General features: G+C 57.5%; 2 protein-coding genes across 2 annotated transcripts; both read left to right on the top strand.

The window, feature by feature from the left end:
- Window positions 1-5384: 5384 nt before the first annotated feature.
- On the top strand, window positions 5385-13102 carry LOC128947644 (E3 ubiquitin-protein ligase TRIM62). The gene is made up of 5 exons (XM_054291989.1): window positions 5385-5792; window positions 7593-7688; window positions 9891-10147; window positions 11144-11259; window positions 12385-13102. Exons 1-5 carry the CDS (start codon window positions 5385-5387, stop codon window positions 12933-12935), a joined length of 1428 nt encoding a protein of 475 aa, XP_054147964.1. The 3' UTR covers window positions 12936-13102.
- Window positions 13103-15459: 2357 nt separating this feature from the next.
- SVBP (small vasohibin binding protein) lies at window positions 15460-16724 on the top strand. The gene is made up of 3 exons (XM_054292098.1): window positions 15460-15592; window positions 16332-16453; window positions 16535-16724. The coding sequence occupies exons 2-3, from the start codon at window positions 16334-16336 to the stop codon at window positions 16619-16621; spliced, it is 207 nt and encodes a 68-aa protein (XP_054148073.1). The 5' UTR covers window positions 15460-15592; window positions 16332-16333; the 3' UTR covers window positions 16622-16724.
- Window positions 16725-17911: the final 1187 nt, after the last annotated feature.

Genomic DNA, 17911 nt, shown 5'->3' with positions numbered 1-17911 from the left:
GGGCTGTTAGACCTGCACAGAGCAATGTGTCCTTCCCATTCCACCAGCACCAGATCCATACAGGACCTCCAGCAGGCTCAGCAGAGAAAAGGAGATTTTTATGGGTGGTAAATTGGGATTTTCAGGTGAGAAATGTGGTCCTTGAGTGGTGACACTGGGATGCTCTAGAACTTTTCCAGTGTTCCCAAAGCCATGTGGCACTCACATGGAAAGGGAATTCTTTGGGAAACACCTTCATCCCACCCACCTACTTGTTTCCTTCCCCAAAAATCCCTTGTTTTACATAAAAACATGGTTGAAAGAACCTACCAAAGTGGGCTCCCCTGGGATGGGTGGGCACAGCAGGCATTGGGGATGTCAGTATTCCCAGTGCCAGCTATCCACATGAGGGAAAATGTTCATTCCAGGCTTCTTGGCATTAGCAACCCCAAAAAGTAGGTTTTTCTCCCTGGATTGGCAGCGATGGAGAGTACAAAGGGCACAGCCTGATGCTGGTGTGAAGCAAACATGGAGGCTTTGGGCTGGAAAAAAATAATCCCCTGAGGTGCCAGAATTTCCCATCTCCCTGCAAAGGGGAGAGCCCTTGGGCTCTAATTAGGTAACGAGTTAATTAGGATTAATTAGTTACTGTTTGCAAAGCACTGCGGAGATGAGAACTGGCGGTGTGGGGCGGCTTCCTGCTTCCTCTATGGAGGAGCGCAGCATCCTCCTTAGGAAAGGGGGGTCCACCAACAAGGTTGGGATGAAACCCAGTGGGGTGGAGCACCCCGGGGTGCTCCCGGCATTCCAGCAGGGATGAATTTCCGTGCCAGGATGGGAATCACACACGCCAAGAGCCGGAGCAGGCACGTCCCGGCGTGCCCATGCTGCCGGCGGCCAGGGGGAACATTCCAGCACCGACGGCTCCTCGGGGCCTCCCTCCCTTGCCACCGGCATTCCCGGCACACGCAGCACACGTGGGGAGCACAGACAGGTTTTTAGGTTTTTCCCTGCCCGCCGGCTTGGCTGCATCACCCAGGCTCTTGCCATGTTGTGGGATCCTCCAGCCTGCTGGAACCGCAGCAGGGAAGGGCCGTGTATCCCGTAAAAAGATTGGGAATCAAGGCATGGTGCAGCCCCCCTGGCTCACACGGGGTTTACCAGGAGGTAACAAAGCCAATTTACTAATTAACTGGGATTAATTTCCCTGTTTGCCCAAGCCACGCTGTGGTTTCCCTTCGTTGCCCAATGATCCGCCAGGGTGAGTGTTGGCAGTGCTGGCTGAGTGCCACGAGCTCCAGTTGGGATGATGCTCTCCATTGCACCAAATTCCTGGAAATTTCACCCAAATGCTTAGGATACAATTAAATAACTCATTAACTACATGGGATGGGATCCTCTAGCCCTGAATGTGAATCTGGGGTGAAAAAAGGATTTTTCCTTCTTTCCGTGGTTATTTGATACCATTCCAGCTGTTCCTCAGTCCCCAGAGGGTCCCAGAGGGGAGACATGACCTGAATTCCTAAAGCAGGAAAACAAGCAGGAAAAAAAAACAACACTATGTGGGTTTGTTATATTTTTTTAGCTGTTTCCAAGCTTTTGGGGCCTAGCAGGAAGAGGAGCAGAGCGGATTCCCTGGAAGGGGATGGGGATAAATGGGATATGGGGTGTACCTGGGTTTGGGGGAGGCAAAGGGGGGTGCCAGCAGTGGGAGGGGGGTGATCCAGCAGTGAAAGCCAAGCGGTTTGTTCCTGTTGGCTGTTGGCCAGGCAGTCACGCCTCTTCTCAAATATGCAGCTCAACTTGCCCTCAGGAACTGTGTCGCCTTCCCCACTGCTCCCTCCAACCTCCAGCCCCCCTTACCCCCACCCCAGTGTTCCTCCTTTGTCTCTCTGGTCCCTCAAGGTGGGAGTGAAGGATCCCTGGGGGTAGAAACCTTGTTATGGGGCAGGCAGTGCTGCCACTGGTCCCAACTGGTCCTGACTGGTCCCACCATGACCAAGCATGGCGATGACACAGTAGATGTCTGCCACCCAAAACTGCTCTCTGTGATTTTTGGCTAAATGGGTACATTTAGGGTGAAAGCAGTGTTCTCTCAGCAATAGGTTTGGGGATAAAGCAGTGTTCTCTCAGCAATAGGTTTGGGGAGAAAGCAGTGTTGTCTCAGCAATAGGTTTGTCAGGGTCAGCTGTGGGGTCACCTGGCTCTGGTCACTGGTTGGTGCAGGAAACTGGGAGGAAGAGAGGGATAGAGGGGCAGGAGTACAGGAAGGATAGATAGGATGGATAAACAAATGGAGAGACAGAGGAACAAGGGGAATGGGTGGATGGGACAGCAAGGGATGGATGGATGGATGGATGGATGGATGGATGGATGGATGGATGGATGGAGAGATGAGAGTCCAGGGGAGTGGACAAATGGATGGATGAAGGTTTTAAGGGCTGCATGGGGAAATGGGTGGACAGGATAACAAGGAGATCTGGAGGGATTGATGGAGGGCCAGAGGGAGGGAGGTGTGGGTAGAGGGATGCACAATGGGAGGTATGGATGATTGGACAGAGGGATAGGTGCATGGACAGATGGGTGGAGAGAGGGACAGGACAGACGAATGGAGGGATAGAGAGATTAAGGTCTGGAAGGGAAGAAGGTTGGACAGGGGATCGAGAGCTAGGTGGAGGGATGGATGGAAAGATCAGAGGACAGAGGGACAGAACGACTGACGGACAAATGGATGGATCAAGGGCTGGACAGGGAAATAGCTGAGTGGAAGAGAAAGGGATGGACAGAGGGACAGACAGGGATAGAAAAAGGGCTTTAGGTCAGGATGGGGAAGGGTCAGTGGCCGGCTGTCCGGACAGACGGACAGCACACGGCTGCCTTGGCCGTGGCCCCTTTAAGCGCCCCCCCGCGGGCGGCGCTGGTACGCGCCGGCGAGGCAGCGCCGCGCGGGGGACAATGGGGTGGGGGCGGGCCCACTGTGGGCGCGGGGGGGGGGCGGGCAGGAAGTGCCGCGCGGCCGCGCCCCCTCTCGCTCGCCCACCCCCGGCCCGTCGCGGCGGGGCCGCTCTTGAGGCGGCGGCGGGACAGCGATCCCAGCGGCACCGCGATCCCGGCGGCACCGGCACGGGGGCACGGCACCAGAGCAGCACCGGGCACCGTCTGGGTGAGGGCACTAGCGCCGGCGGCTGAGGGAGGCGCGGGAGGCCGCTGGCATCGGACGGGGTTGGCGGGGACCGGTCTCGAACCCGGGCTCGGCCGGGAGCGGGGGCGGCTCGGACGCGAGGCTCCGGTGCAGCCCCAGCCCCGAGCCCCCCAAATCCACCCTCAGCCCCGAGCCCGCCGCGACCAGCCTCGCCACGGCCCCCAAATCCGGCCTGAACCCGAGCGACTCGAATCCAGCCTTAATCCTGACTGTCCAGAGCCAGCCTGAGCCCCGGACCCCAAACCCCGAAGCCAGCCTGAGCCCCGGACCCCAACCCAGCTTCAGCCCCGGACCCCAACCCAGCCTCAGCCCCGGACCCCAACCCAGCCTCAGCCCCACCCGCCCCTGTGCCCCTCATTCAGCCCCATCCCTGCCCCCCCAGCACTCTGCAGGCTCAGCTCCATCCCCCAATATCCCCGGTACCCCCGTGCCCCTGTCAGACCGTGCTCTGGATCTGATTCACCCCCAGCCTCACTGCTATTGCATCCCTATTGTGTCCCTTCCCAGCATTGCTCTGATCTATCCCAATCCGCCCCACTACATCCTGATGCTCCCATTATCCCCGTTGCATCCTGATCTCCTAATGCAACCCCTCCAGCCCCCCTGCATTGTATCCGGACCCCCAGTTCCCCCTCCCTGCACTGCAGCCCTATTGCAGCTTGGTCCCCCATTGTAACCTCCCAGCCCCCTGTTGGGGCTTGGTCCTCCCATTCCCCACAGTGCGACCCTCTGAGCACCCCCAATTGCATCCTGACCCCCTCTGTTCCCCCCTTTGTAAATCCTCCAGCCCCTTATTGCCTCCTGATACTCCCATATCCCCCATTGCATCCCAACCCACACCTTGCCCCCCATTACAAATCTTGCACCCCCATTCCCACCTGATCCCCATCCCCCTAATTATCATCCTCTCCCGTACTCCCCCCTTTCTCCCCACCCCAAGTCTCCCCACTTATGCCCTCCCCATCAATCCCCATTCACCCCCTCAAGCCCCCACTCACTCTCTCACCCTTAACTTCCTCCCACCCCAAACCCTCATTGAGCCTTTCCCCCTACAACTTTCCCCCCAGCCTCTTCGCACCCCGAGCCCTCTGCTCACCCTCCCAAGCTCCCATTCACCTTCTCACCTTCATCCCAAGGCCTCCACTCACCCTCTCCACCTTCAGCCTCCCCCCATCCCTTTTACCTTCCCACCTCAAACCCTCTCATTCACCCTTTCCCTATCAATCCAAGGCCTTCACTCACCCTCTCCCCCACAACTGCTTCTACCCCAAGCCCCCCTTTTACCCCCTCCCCTCATTCATCCTCTCTCCTCCACCCAAAGCCCCCCATTCACCTTGTTCCCCCATGGTCCTCCTCCCCACAATCCCCCATTCACCCTAACTCCGTGCCCCTCTCCCCTGACCCCACGACCCTCTCCCCAGCCCCCCTAACCCCATTCCCCTCTTCCCAGCCCCCCCCGACCCTGTACCAGTCTCCCCAGGCCCTCTGACCCTGTGTCCCTCTCCCCTGCACCCTTGACTCTGTGTGCCCCTCTCCCCTTGACCCCGTGTGCCCCTCTCCCCAGCCCCCCCGACACCGTTTACCCTTTCCCCAGCTCCCTCGACTCTGTTCCCCTTTCCCCAGCCCCCCTGACTCCATGCTGTTATCCCCAGTGCCCCCCCGACCCCATGCCCCTCTCCCCAGCCCCCCCTGACTCTGTGCCCCCTCTCCCTGGTCCCCCCCTGACCCCGTGCTGTTGTCCCCAGCTCCTTCTAACCCCGTGCCCCTCTCCCCTGACCCTGTGTGCCCCTCTCCCAGCTCCCCTAACCCCAGCCCCCCTCCCATCACCCCTGACCCCATGCCCCTCTCCTCAGCACCTCCTGACCCTGTGCCCCTCTCCCCAGCCGCCCCTAACCCCATGCCCCTCTCCCCTGACCCCGTGTGTCCCTCTCCCAACACCCCCCGACCCTGTGTGCCCCTCTTCCCAGCCCCCCTGACCCCATGCCCCTCTCCCCTAACCCAGTGCCCCTCTCCCCTAACCCTGTGCCCCTCTCCCCAGGCCCCCTAACCCTGTGCCCCTCTCCCCTCACCCTGTGTACCCCTCTCCCAGCACCCACTAACCTCATGCCCCTTACCCCGTGCCTCTCTCCCCTAACCCCGTACCCCTCTCCCCAGCCTCCCTGGCCCCCCCTGACCCCATTTACCCTCTTCCCAGCCCCCAGCCATGGCCTGCAGCCTCAAGGACGAGCTGCTGTGCTCCATCTGCCTGAGCATCTACCAGGACCCGGTGGGGCTGGGCTGCGAGCACTACTTCTGCCGCCGCTGCATCACGGAGCACTGGGTGCGCCAGGAGCCGCAGGGCACGCGCGACTGCCCCGAGTGCCGCCGCACCTTCCCCGAGCCCACGCTGGCGCCCAGCCTCAAGCTGGCCAACATCGTGGAGCGCTACAGCGCCTTCCCCCTGGACGCCATCCTGGGCGCCCAGCGCAGCCCCTTCCCCTGCAAGGACCACGAGAAGGTGAAGCTCTTCTGCCTCACCGACCGCGCCGTGGTTTGCTTCTTCTGCGACGAGCCGGCCGTGCACGAGCAGCACCAGGTCACCAACGTGGATGACGCCTTCGAGGAGCTGCAGGTGGGTCCCTGTCGCAGACATCTTTTGTGGAAAATCCTTTCCTTGGGGTTTATCCTCCTGAGAAGCTGGGAGGGCTCGGGAACAAAATGTAAACAATGGTTATCTGCCGCTGTGGAATGCAACAGGTGCATCTGTGATTGGCCCATGTTGGTTGTTTCTAATTAATGGCCAATCGCAGCCCAGCCTTTGGTATGATTCCTTTCTTTTCTATTCTTAGCCAGCCTTCTGATAAAATCCTTTCTCCTATTCTTTTAGTACAATTTTAATATAATATATATCATAAAATAATAAATCAAGCCTTCTGAAACATGGAGTCAGATCCTCGTCTCTTCCCTCATCCTCAGACCCCTGTGAACACCATCACAGGTCCCTGTGGGGTTCCCTGCCCCAGGTGGCTCCTCAGGGCTGCTGTGTCCACCTGGTCCCTCTCACTTCCATGGTTGTGCCCTTCCCTTTTGTCCCTGTGCCCATCCTGAGCCCATGGGCATCGATCTTGTGGCTTCCTCCCATGTGCCTGTCCCTGCACCCCTTCTTTCCCTCTCAGGGTCAGCCCTGTGCCTTTCTTCTTTATGTCTGTCACCCCATCTCTCACCTTTGCTGTCAGTCCTGTGGCTTCTTCCAGTCCATCTGTCCCTGTCCTGCTTTTCGCTCTCAGGGTCAGCCCCGTGCCTTCCTTCTGTATGTCTGTCTGTCCCTGCACCCCGTCTGTCACCTTTAGGGTCACAGCACTGTGAGTGCTCTGAGGGTGACAGGGACAGTCCCAGCACCAGGACCACTGCCTGCCCTGAGACTCCACATGGTCCCTGGGGTCCCCTCCAGGCTAGTGTCACTCTGTGAGGCCACTGCAGCTGTCCCTGCTCCTGTCCCTGCTCCTGCCAGACACTCATTATGGAAGCAGAGGCTTCTTCCTGTGGCTTCTTCCAGTCCCTCTGTCCCTGTACTGCTTTTCCTTCTCAGGGTCAGTCCTGTGCCTGTGTCCTGTTATTGTGTCTGTCCCTGCACCCCTCCTGTCCCTGTGGAGGAACAGAGGGGTCAGTCCCATGGCTTCCTCTGCTCTATCTGTCCCTGCAGCCCTCCTGTTCCTGTGGGGGTCATCCCTGTGCTGTTTTCCTGTCTGTCCCTGTGTCCCTGCACCTCTTCTTTTCTTGTTGGGGTCAGTCCCATGCATTTCCCCATCAATCTGTCTGTCTGTCTCCATGTGAGTCAGTCAGTCCTGTGACTTCCTCCTGCCCACGTGTCCCTGAACCCTGTATTTCCCTGTATTCCTTCTTTTCCCCATTGGAGTCAGTGCCACGGCTCCCTTCTGTCTGTCTGTCTGTCACTCCCTCCTCCTCTCCTCACTGGGGTCAGCTCCATGCCTTCCTCCAGTCTGTCTGTTCCCACAGTCCTTTGGTCTGTGTCGGGGCCAGCCCCATCCATCCATCCATCCATCCATCCATCCATCCATCCATCCATCCATCCATCCATCATCCATCCATCCATCCATCCATCCCTCCATCCCCCCATCCATCCACACTTCTGCTCCTGCCCCCCTCGGATCGCCCCCCTTCTCCATCCCCACTGGGAGTCCTTGGGAGCCCCCAAATCCCCCCATGGCTGAGCTGTCCCCCAATCCAGGACCTTCCAATCCAGGACTTGTCACCCCCACCCCAGGCAGGACCCTCATCCCACAGAGGCCACCCATGGCCTGGCCATCCCACAGCCCCATAACCCCGTGGTTGGTTTGGGTCGGAAAGCTCCCTGTGGGATCCCTTTTTTCCCCCAAATCACCAATTTCTGGGTTTTCCCTCCTGTCCCCAGCGGGAGCTGAGGGAGCAGCTCCAGGGGCTGCAGGAGAGCGAGCGTGGCCACACAGAAGCCCTGCAGCTCCTCAAGAAGCAGCTGGCTGAGACCAAGGTACGTGTGAGGACACCATTGTCACCCCTGGGGACCCCCCCCCCCCCCCTTTTCAGCCCCCCAAAGCAGAATTGGGGTCAAGCTCATTGCCACCCCAATGACACCCCAACCCTGACCCTCACCAGCCTGCTTTTGGAGCTTCCACACACTCCAAACTGGACAATTTCATGGATTTCCCCCATTTTTTCCTTCTGTGGTCCCCCAATGGGGCTGCTCATCCCTCTGTAATTTCCTGCAAGGCTGCTTTGATTTATGTTTTTAATTAATTTAATTAATTATCTCTTCACTCAGGGGTTCAATGTCCAGTGAGGTTCAATTTTCTCCCTGTCCCCACCAGCAAGTGAGGTTGGTTTTTTTAGGTTTTAGGGTTGGTTATTTTTTTTAATTTTTTGGTTTCTTAGGGTTTTTTTCAGGGGTTTTAAGGTGTAATTTGGGGAATTTTAGAGGGTTTTAGGTTTTTTTTTTCTTTTAGGGTTCTTAAAAGAGCTCTTTAAAGGTTCTTTAAGAATTCTTTAAGACCTCCATAAATTTTTGTGAGTTTTTTTCAGGGTTCTTTTGGAGATTGTTTTAAGGTTCTTTGGAAGGTTCTTGTAGGGTTCTTTTAGGTTTCTTGAGGAGATTCCTTAAGCTGCTTTTTTAGGATCTTTGGGAGGTTCTTTTAGGTTCTGAAGAAGGTTACTGTAGGGTTCTTGGGTGGTCCTTTTAGGGTTCTTTGGGAGGTTTTTTTACGGTTCTTTGTAAGGTTCTTTGGGACATTCTCGTCCCAAAGAACCTTACAAAGGGTTCTTTTAGATTTTTTGGGGAGGTTCCCCTAGGGTTCTTTTAGGGTTTTTTGGGGGAAGTTCTCAGGTTCTTTTAGGATTTTTTGGGGAGGTTCTCCTAGGGTTCTTTTAGGGTTTTTGAGGAGGTTCTCCTAGAGTTCTTTTAGGTTTTTTTGAGGAGGTTCTCCTAGGGTTCTTTTAGGTTTTTTGAGGAGATTCCTTAAGGTGCTTTTTTAGAATCTTTGGGAGGTTCTTTTAAGTTCTTGAGAAGGTTCTTTTAGGGTTACTTTAGGGTTCTTGGGGGGTTCTTTTAGGGTTTTGTTTTTTCTTTTGGGAGGTTTTCTTTAGGATTCTTTTAGGTTTCTTGGGGAGATTCTCCTAGGTTTCTTTTATGGTTTTTTTTTAGGGAGGTTCTCCTAGGGTTCTTTTAGTTGTTTTTGGGGAGGTTCTCCTAGGGTTCTTTGTAAGGTTTTTTTGGGGAGGTTCTTTTAGGATTCTTTTAGGTTTCTTTGGGGAGGTTCTCCTAGGGTTCTTTTAGGTTTTTTGGGGAGGCTCTCCTAAGGTTCTTTTAGGTTTTTTGGGAGGTTCTCCTAGAGTTCTTTTAGGTTTTTTGGGGAGGTTCTTGTAGGGTTCTACTAGGTTTTTTTGGGGGAGGCTCTCCTAAGGTTCTTTTAGGTTTTTTTGGGGAGGCTCTCCTAAGGTTCTTTTAGGTTTCTTGGGGAGATTCCTTAAGGTCCTTTTTTAGGATCTTTGGGAGGTTCCTTTAGGGTTACTTTAGGGTTCTGAGGGGGTTCTTTGGGAGGTTCTTTTAGGGTTCTTTGGGAGGTTCTTTTAGGGTTCTTTTAGGTTTCTTACGGAGATTCCTTAAGGTGCTTTTTTAGGATCTTTGGGAGGTTCTTTTAAGTTCTTGAGAAGGTTCTTTTAGGGTTTTGTTTGTTCTTTCAGGAGTTTTTTTTAGGGTTCTTTTAAGTTTTTTTTCTGGGGAGGTTCTTGTAGGGTTCTTTTTTGGTTTTTTGGGGAGGTTCTCCTAGGGTTCTTTTAGGTTTTTTTGGGGGAGGTTCTCCTAGGGTTCTATTAGATTTTTTGGGGGAGTTCTCCTAGGTTTTTTTTGGGGAGTTCTCCTAGGTTTTTTTGGAGGATGTTCTCCTAGAGCTCTTTGAGGTTTTTCTGGGGGGAGGTTCTCCTAGGGTTCTTTTAGGGTTTTTTGGGGAAGTATTCCTAGGGTTCCATTAGGTTTTTTTGGGGAGATTCTCCTAGGCTTCTTTGAAAAACTCTTTGGGTAGTTCTTCCAGCATCCTTTCAGTCCATTCTTTTAAGACACACAACCAAACCCACCCTTGCATCATCCGATACCCTTGTAGACATTCATTTGGGTGATTAAGGACCTCCTGGCTTGACCAGCCGAGCTTTGTGCACCCCTAACCCCCCTTTGCACCCCAAGTCCTCAGCCAAGAGCCTGCGGGGGACCATCGGGGAGGCGTTTGAGCGGCTGCACCGGCTGCTGCGCGAGCGGCAGAAGGCCATGCTGGAGGAGCTGGAGGCCGACACGGCGCGCACGCTCAGCGACATCGAGCACAAGATCCAGCGCTACAGCCAGCAGCTGCGCAAGGTGCAGGAGGGCACCCAGATCCTGCAGGAGCGCCTGGCCGAGGCCGACAAACACGTCTTCCTGGCCGGGGTGGCGTCCCTCTCCGAGAGGTGGGTGGTGGTGAGGGGGTGGTGGTGTCACCCGTGTCACCCCCGCCTCGGTACCGTGTGTTCTGATTGGAATTAGTACCAATGTAACCAGATGGAACGTGCCTGGGCTTGTCTGGCCCTTGCTGCTTGACCAAAGGTGGCAGCTGTGGTGTTTCACCTCGGAGACACTTTTGGTTAGCTGGATGTGTGGTGTTTTCACCTCAGAGACACCTTTAGCTAGCTGAGTGTGTGGTGTTTCACCCCAGACACTTTTGGCCAGCTGGATGTGTGGTGGTTTCACCTCAGAGACACCTTTAGCTAGCTGAGTGTGTGGTGTTTCACCTCGGAGACACTTTTGGCTAGCTGGATGTGTGGTGGTTTCACCTCAGAGATGCCTTTGGCTAGCTGGATGTGTGGTGGTTTCACTTCAGAAACATCTTTGGTTAGCTGGATGTGTGGTGGTTTCACCCCAGAGACACTTTTGGCTAGCTGGATATTGCAGCTGGGCACGTGCAGACAAGTCCAGGCATGCAGGAGCTCCAATGGCTATGGGATGGAGCTTTTCCCCATAACAGGGGCTGCTCCTCAGGTTTCCCTCTGCCAGAGAAGCTTTAAGGCAATGGTGAAGGAAAGGAGTTGGTTCTGATGGAGGGTTTTGATCCAGAGCTTTATTCTGGCCCACAGGCCTCTGAATGCAGCACCAGCTCCAACAGAACTCCGTGAGCCCGTGGTTGCTGCTCCTTTAACCCAGGGGAGAGGGGCAGGGAAGGGGTAGGGAGCCACCAACCAGGTAAGGGGGGGGAGTCTCAGGGGACAAATGACACCTGGATGGCCCAATGTGCCCCAGGGCTGAAAGGCATCTTTTGAACTCTGCCAATCCCTTCTGGAATGCCAGGATTGACAGACAGCACTCAGCAAGGGGCAAGGGAGGGGGAAAGGAGAGGTGATTGGCACCTGGGGAAGGACTGGGAAACTGAGGCAAGCTGTGACATCATACCACAATGTTCTTCTCCGCAGGCTGAAGGGGAAGATCCACGAGACCAACCTGACCTATGAGGACTTCCCCACCTCCAAGTACATGGGCCCACTGCAGTACACCATCTGGAAATCCCTCTTCCAGGACATCCATCCTGGTGAGGACATGGGGATGGGGGCGTGGAAAGGGATGGGGAGGTCACCAGGGACAGGAACATGCCAGTGAGGGATCACATTTCGCTGACAAGGGATGGGGACATTGCTGCCAGTGGTCTGGGACATCAGTGATGAGGAGCAGGGACACACCAGTGAGGGATGGGGAACTTCACTGAGGAGTTGGTGTTGTTCAGCCTGGACAAAAGGCTTAGAGGTGACCTTATTGCTCTCTACAATTCCTGAAGGCAGGTTTAGGGTTTTTTGGGGAGGTTCTTCCAGGATTCTTTGGAGAGCTCTTTGGGTAGTTCTTCTAGGATCCTTTCAGTCCATTCCTGAAGGGAGGCTGCAGACAGGTGGGGTTGGTCTCTGACAGAACCAGAGGACACAGCCTCCAGCTACCTCAGGGAAGGTACAGGTTGGATATTAGGAAGAAATTTTTCACCAAAAGAATAATAAAGTACTTGAATGCTCTTCCCAGGGAGGTGGTAGAATCACCATCTCTGGATGTGTTTAAAAAAAGCCTGGACATGGCACTTGGTGCTAGAGTCTGGTTGAGGTGTTAGGGCATGGGTTGGACTCGATGATCTTAGAGGTCTCTTCCAACCTCATTATTCTGGGATTCTGAGACAAGGGATGAGCATGAGGACAGGACACCCCAGTGAGGGATGGGGAAGGGGACATCACCTGGGAGGGAATGGGATGTCACTGACAAGGGATGGAGACGAGGGTTAGTGCAGCCCTTGCAGCATTGCTGCCAAGGGTCTGGGACATCAGTGATGAGGAGCAGGGACACACCAGCGAGGGACAGAGGACATCACTGACTAGGGATGAGCATGAGGACAGGACACCCAGTGAAGGATGGGGAAGGGGACATCACCTGGGGGAAAACGGGATGTCACTGACAAGGGATGGGGACATTGCTAACAAGGGTCTGGGACATCAGTGATGAGGAGCAGGGACAGGGAACATCACTGACAAGGGATGAGCATGAGGACAGAACACCCCAGTGAGGGATGAGGACAAGACCACCTTGGTGACGGCCCCATGCCGGTCGTCACCCCGGTGGCCCCTGGGCTGTCTCCAGGGCTGCACTAACCCTCGTTCCCCCCCTGTCCCTGCTGTGGCAGTGCCAGCAGCGCTGACCCTGGACCCTGGCACCGCCCACCACCGCCTCATCCTGTCGGACGACTGCACCATCGTGGCCTACGGCAACCTGCACCCGCAGCCGCTGCAGGACTCGCCGCGCCGCTTCGACGTCGAGGTGTCGGTGCTGGGCGCCGAGGCCTTCGGGGCCGGCGTGCACTACTGGGAGGTGGTGGTGTCCGAAAAAACCCAGTGGATGATCGGCCTGGCGCACGAGGCCGTCACCCGCAAGGGCAGCATCCAGATCCAGCCCAGCCGCGGCTTCTACTGCATCGTGATGCACGACGGGAACCAGTACAGCGCCTGCACCGAGCCCTGGACGCGGCTCAACGTCAAGGGCAAGCTGGAGAAGGTGGGCGTCTTCCTGGACTACGACAAGGGGCTGCTCATCTTCTACAACGCCGACGACATGTCCTGGCTCTACACCTTCAGGGAGAGGTTTCCCGGCAAGCTGTGCTCCTATTTCAGCCCCGGCCAGAGCCACGCCAACGGCAAGAACGTGCAGCCGCTGCGGATCAACACCGTCCGTATCTAGGGGGGGTTTTGGGGTGTCCCCCCCGGCCCTGGCGGGGGTTCCCCCGCTCCAGGAACTGGTGCCGGTGCTGGGCAGGGTCTGGCGTTGCGCCGGCTGCTCTCGGTCCTGTGCTTCCAGGGGATCCCAGTGCGGGGGGCTGGGATCGGCAATAAAGGATTTGGAGAGAAGGGGCTGGGTGGTGGAGAGCCCCAGGGTGGGGGGGCTGGGCTGGGGGCACCGTGGGGTGACATGGCAGGGGTGTGTCACTGTACTGGGGTGCCACACTGAGCTGGGGACATTGTGGCACAGTGCCATGGCAGGGGTGTGTCACCATCATGCGGATGCCACACTGCTGGGGGTATATTGTGGCACTGTGCCATGGCAGGGGTGTGTCACTGTGCTGGGGTGCCATTCTGTGCTGGGGACATTGTGCCCTGCTCTGTGCCATGGCAGGCATCTGTCACCATGCTGGGGGTGCCACACTGTGCTGGGGACATTGTGGCACAGTGCCATGGCAGGTGGCAGGGGTGTGTCACTGTGCTGGGGGTGCCACACTGTGCTGGGGGCATTGTGCCCTGCTCTGTGGCACTGTGCCGTGGCAGGAGTCTGTCATCATCATGGGGGTGCCACACTGCGCTGGGGACATTGTAGCACTGTGCCATGGCAAGGGTGTGTCACCATGCTGGGGGTGCCATGCTGGGGGCATTGTGGCACTGTGCCGTGGCAGGGGTCTGTCGCCATGCAGGGGGTGCCACACTGCTGGGGGCATTGAGCCCTGCTCTGTGGCACTGTGCCATGGCAGGGATCTGTCACCATGCAGGGGGTGCCACATTGTGCTGGGGCATTGTGGCACTGTGCCATGGTGGGCTGTGCCATAGCAGGAGTGTGTCACTGTGCTGGGGGTGCCACACTGTGCTGGGGGCATTGTGCCCTGCTCTGTGGCACTGTGCCATGGCAGGGGTCTGTCACTGTGCTGGGGTGCCACTCTGTGTTGGGGACATTGTGGCATTGTGCCATGGTGTTCTGTGCCATGGCAGGGGGTCTGTCACCATGCTGGGGTGCCACACTGTGCTGGGAGCATTGTGGCACTGTGCCATGGTGGGCTGTGCCATGGCAGGGGTGCCACACTCTGCTGGGGATGCCACACTGTACTGGGGACATTGTGCCCTGCTCTGTGGCACTGTGCCATGGCAGGAGTCTGTCACCATGCTGGGGGTGCCACACTGTGCTTGGACATTGTACCCTGCTCTGTGGCACTGTGCCATGGTGGGCTGTGCCATGGCAGGGGTCTGTCACCATCATGGGGGTGCCATGGGTGTCACACCCATGCATCAGGGGTCACCATGCTGTGGGACATGTACCGTGACACATGTGCCACGTGTGCAGCCCTATGCTCTGCTGTGCCATGCCATGCCATGCCATGCCATACATGCTGTGCCATGCCATGCCATGTGTGCTGTGCCAGGCTGTGTCACCCCTGGCAGGGCTCTGTGTGCACTGCAGTGTCCAGGGGCTGTGCGGGAGCTGGGCTGTCAGGGTGGGCTGTACAGAGGGGCTGATCTGTGGGCAGTGGGCTGCACACAGGGGTGCTCTGTGCCTTGGTGTGGTACACAGGGGATGCTCTGTGATGTTTTGGGGGGGCTCTGTAGGGATAAGGTGTATGGGGTTGTGTGTAGGGCCTGGGCTGTCGTATGGATGTGGGTCCGTAGGGGTGTGGTGTACGGAGGGAGCTGTGTGGGGCAGTGGTAACGGGGTGGGCCGTGCAGTAGGGTGATAGAAGGGGCTGATCTTTAGGGCCTGGGCTGTGCCAGGACTGTGGGATAACAGGGGAGATGTGTGGCTGTGCAGGGGATGGGCTGTATATGGAGGGATGGGGATGTATAGAGGGGGCTGTTTATAGGATCACGGGGTAGGGGGTGATGTGTAAGGGTGGGGGGGATGTGTAGGAGGTGTCACACACCAGCAAAGGACAGGGGGACATTGGGGGGGATGTTTAGGGGGTGTCACACACCAGTAAAGGAGCACTGGGGGATGTTTAGGGGGTGTCACACACCAGTGAAGGAGCACTGGGCGGGTGTCACACACCAGTAAAGGGCAGGGGGACACTGGGGGTAATGTTTAGGGGATGTCACACACCAGTAAAGGAGCACTGGGGGGATGTTTAGGGAGTGTCACATACCAGTGAAGGAGCACTGGGGGGTCTATAGGGGGTGTCACACACCAGTGAAGGAGCACTGGGGGGGTGTCACACACCGGTAAAGGAGCACTGGGGGGATGTTTAGGGGGTGTCACACACCAGTGAAGGAGCACTGGGGGTGATGTTTAGGGGGTGTCACACACCAGTAAAGGAGCACTGGGGGGATGTTTAGGGGGTGTCACACACCAGTAAAGGAGCACTGGGGGGATGTTTGGCGGGTGTCACACACCAGTAAAGGAGCACTGGGGGTGATGTTTATGGGGTGTCACACACCAGTAAAGGAGCACTGGGGGGATGTTTGGGGGGTGTCACACACCAGTAAAGGACAGTGGGGCGCACTGGGAGCAGTTCCCTTCCCCGCCCGCCAGGCGGCGCTGCGGGGCCCGGCCCGTGCTCTCCGCGCGTGCGCCCAGGGTGGGCAATCGAGCACCGAAAAGCGGAAGGGGTGCCCTGCCATCTTGCCCCGGGCACAGCCCCTCCGGTACCGGGGAACGCGGGGGGCACCGGGGGGGGGGGGGGGGATGGGGCAGTGAGGGGCCTGAGGGGCTCGGCTGCGGCAGCGACGGGGCACCGGGGCCTTGGAGGGGGCTGAGGGAGTCCGGGGGCTGAGGCGTCGCTGTGGGCCTGGGTAGGAGCTTGTTGGGCGCTGGGGGTTGCGGGACTGGGGGGGCTGTGGGCACGGGGGGCGCCTTGGGGGGGCACTGAGGATGGGGGGGGTTCGGGCGGGTTGTGATTTATGAGGGGCTGGGGAGATGGAGAGCGCTGTGAGGGGCCTGGGGGGCTTCAGTGGTCTGTATGGGCGATGGAGTGCAGGGGGCTGTGAGGGTGGAGAGGGGGTTTGGGGTAGGGGTGTCTGTGAGCTTGGGGGTGCTCTGGGTATTGGGGGCGAGGTGTGAGGAGATGGGGCCGCTGAGGGGAATGGGGGGTGACGGGGAGAAGCCTTGGGGAGCCCATGTTGGGGCTCAGCATAACTGTGGGGTGGGTGTGAGGCACCCGAGAGGCTCCGGGTGGGCTTGAGAGTCTCCTGTGAGGCTTAGGATGCGTTTGGGGGTCAGAATGATTTTGGGGGTCACCCCGGGCCCCCAGGGTGGATGTGGGGAGTCCCCTTTGGGGATGCCATTGGGGCACCCCATGCGAGCCTCGGCTGTGTGGGGGTGTCAGGGCCGGGGGGTCCCTGTGGGTGGCTCCGGTACCCCCGGTGACCCCAGCCCGGGCCGCAGCCATGGATGCGGGCGCGGGGGCGCGGAAGGAGCGGCCGAAGCCGCGGGAGCCGGCGGCCCGCCTGGAGAAGGCCAAGCAGAGGTCGGCACAGCAGGAGCTGAAGCAGCGGCAGCGGGCGGAGGTGGGAGCGGGGAATGGGGAGGGACCCGGCCCAAGCCGCGGCCGAGCCCCCTTTGCCATCCTAACCCTTTCCCCACCCCAGATCTACGCCCTGAACCGGGTGATGACGGAGCTGGAGCAGCAGCAGTTCGACTCCTTCTGCAAGCAGATGCAGGGATCCGGGGAATGACAGCCAGCCCGGCCTCTGCCCTACCCCCCCTTTTCTAATCCCCCGGTATTTATTATCAAATCGCCCTTTTTTGTATCAATAAAATCTCTGCTGGTTCTCTGTCTCCCGGCTCCTGCTTGCTCCGGGTGCGAATGGCCTGAGGCCAGAGCAGGGCTGAGGCCAGAGCAGCTGCAGCGCCGGGTGCCGGCTCCAGCCACGGCCCCACCCCGCGTTCCCTGCTTCAGGGAAGGGTCCTGCCCTCCAAAAGCCGGGGTTTATCCCGAGGGGATCCAGCAGGGCAGGGTCCTGCCCTCCCGGAGCTGGGTTTATCCCAATGGGATCCAGCAGGAGCCGCATCCCGCAGCTGCTGCTGCCGGCAGAGCCTCCCCGGGGATCCCGAGCGTTCCTGCAGCTACAGGTTTGACCTTCGCTTCCTTCCTCCGCCCACACCCTCTGCTCCAGCCGCTGCTGTCCGGCGGCCTCCGGCTCTGCAGAGACTTTGGATCGAGTCCTGCTTCCCCCCTTTCCCTGCCCCAGCTGTGTCGCACTGAGGGGTGAAAATAAACCACGTTTGGGATATGGTGTTTCCCTGCAGCCACGGGTTAAGTGGTGAATTCCACTGCTCCCAGAGAATCCCGTGTTGGAAGCCCTCTGGAAGTTTAATCAGCATCTTCCTCCTCCCAGCCAGGGAGGGCCCTCCTTGTTTTTCGAGTGTGAACCTCCCTTTGTAATGAATTCTCACTGGTCAGTGTGAGCAATCCCTAAACTTCAGGTTCCTGTGCAGAGAAGGGCTTGGGAGTCTCTTGTCAGGGAGAACTCTAAATTTCCCATTTCCCAAGGATTTGGAGCTCTCTGCTGTTGGGGGGATGTGGTTTCCCTCAATCCCTCCAAAATACAGGGATTTTGGGGCTTCCCTCAATCCCCACAAAGGAAAGGTGTAAAATTTGTGGGGGTTTTGGGGCTTCCCTTGATCCCCACAAAGGATTGGGATTTGGGGAGTTCCCTCGATCCCCCCAGAGGATTGGGGTTTTGGGGTTTCCCTCAATCCCCACAAAAGACAGGGATTTTGGGGCTTCCCTTGATCCCTTCAAAGGATTGGATTTTGGGGCTTCCCTCGATCCTCACAAAGGATTGGGATTTTAAGGGTTCTCTCAATCCCCACAAAGGACAGGGATTTTGAGGCTTGCCTTGATTCCCCCACAGGATTGGGATTTTGGGGGTTCCCTTGATCCCTACAAAGGATTGGGATTTTGGGGCTTCTATCAATCTTCCAAAGGACTGGGATTTTGGGGCTTTCCTCCATCCCCACAA

Source organism: Melozone crissalis, unplaced genomic scaffold (genome assembly GCF_028551555.1).
Source record: "Melozone crissalis strain CALT ecotype California unplaced genomic scaffold, PUWL_Pcris_2 ptg000107l_1, whole genome shotgun sequence".
NCBI lineage: Eukaryota > Metazoa > Chordata > Aves > Passeriformes > Passerellidae > Melozone > Melozone crissalis.
The sequence above is the reverse complement of the archived record's forward strand: the minus strand, read 5'-3'. Positions and strand labels throughout refer to the sequence as shown.

Coding starts and splice junctions, on each gene's coding strand:
- LOC128947644 (XM_054291989.1), top strand. CDS start 5,385: ATGGCCTGCAGCCTCAAGGACGAGCTGCTGTGCTCCATCTGCCTGAGC. Junction 10,148..11,143: donor GTGGCGTCCCTCTCCGAGAG/GTGGGTGGTGGT, acceptor TCTTCTCCGCAG/GCTGAAGGGGAAGATCCACG. Junction 11,260..12,384: donor CTTCCAGGACATCCATCCTG/GTGAGGACATGG, acceptor CTGCTGTGGCAG/TGCCAGCAGCGCTGACCCTG.
- SVBP (XM_054292098.1), top strand. CDS start 16,334: ATGGATGCGGGCGCGGGGGCGCGGAAGGAGCGGCCGAAGCCGCGGGAG. Junction 16,454..16,534: donor AGCAGCGGCAGCGGGCGGAG/GTGGGAGCGGGG, acceptor TCCCCACCCCAG/ATCTACGCCCTGAACCGGGT.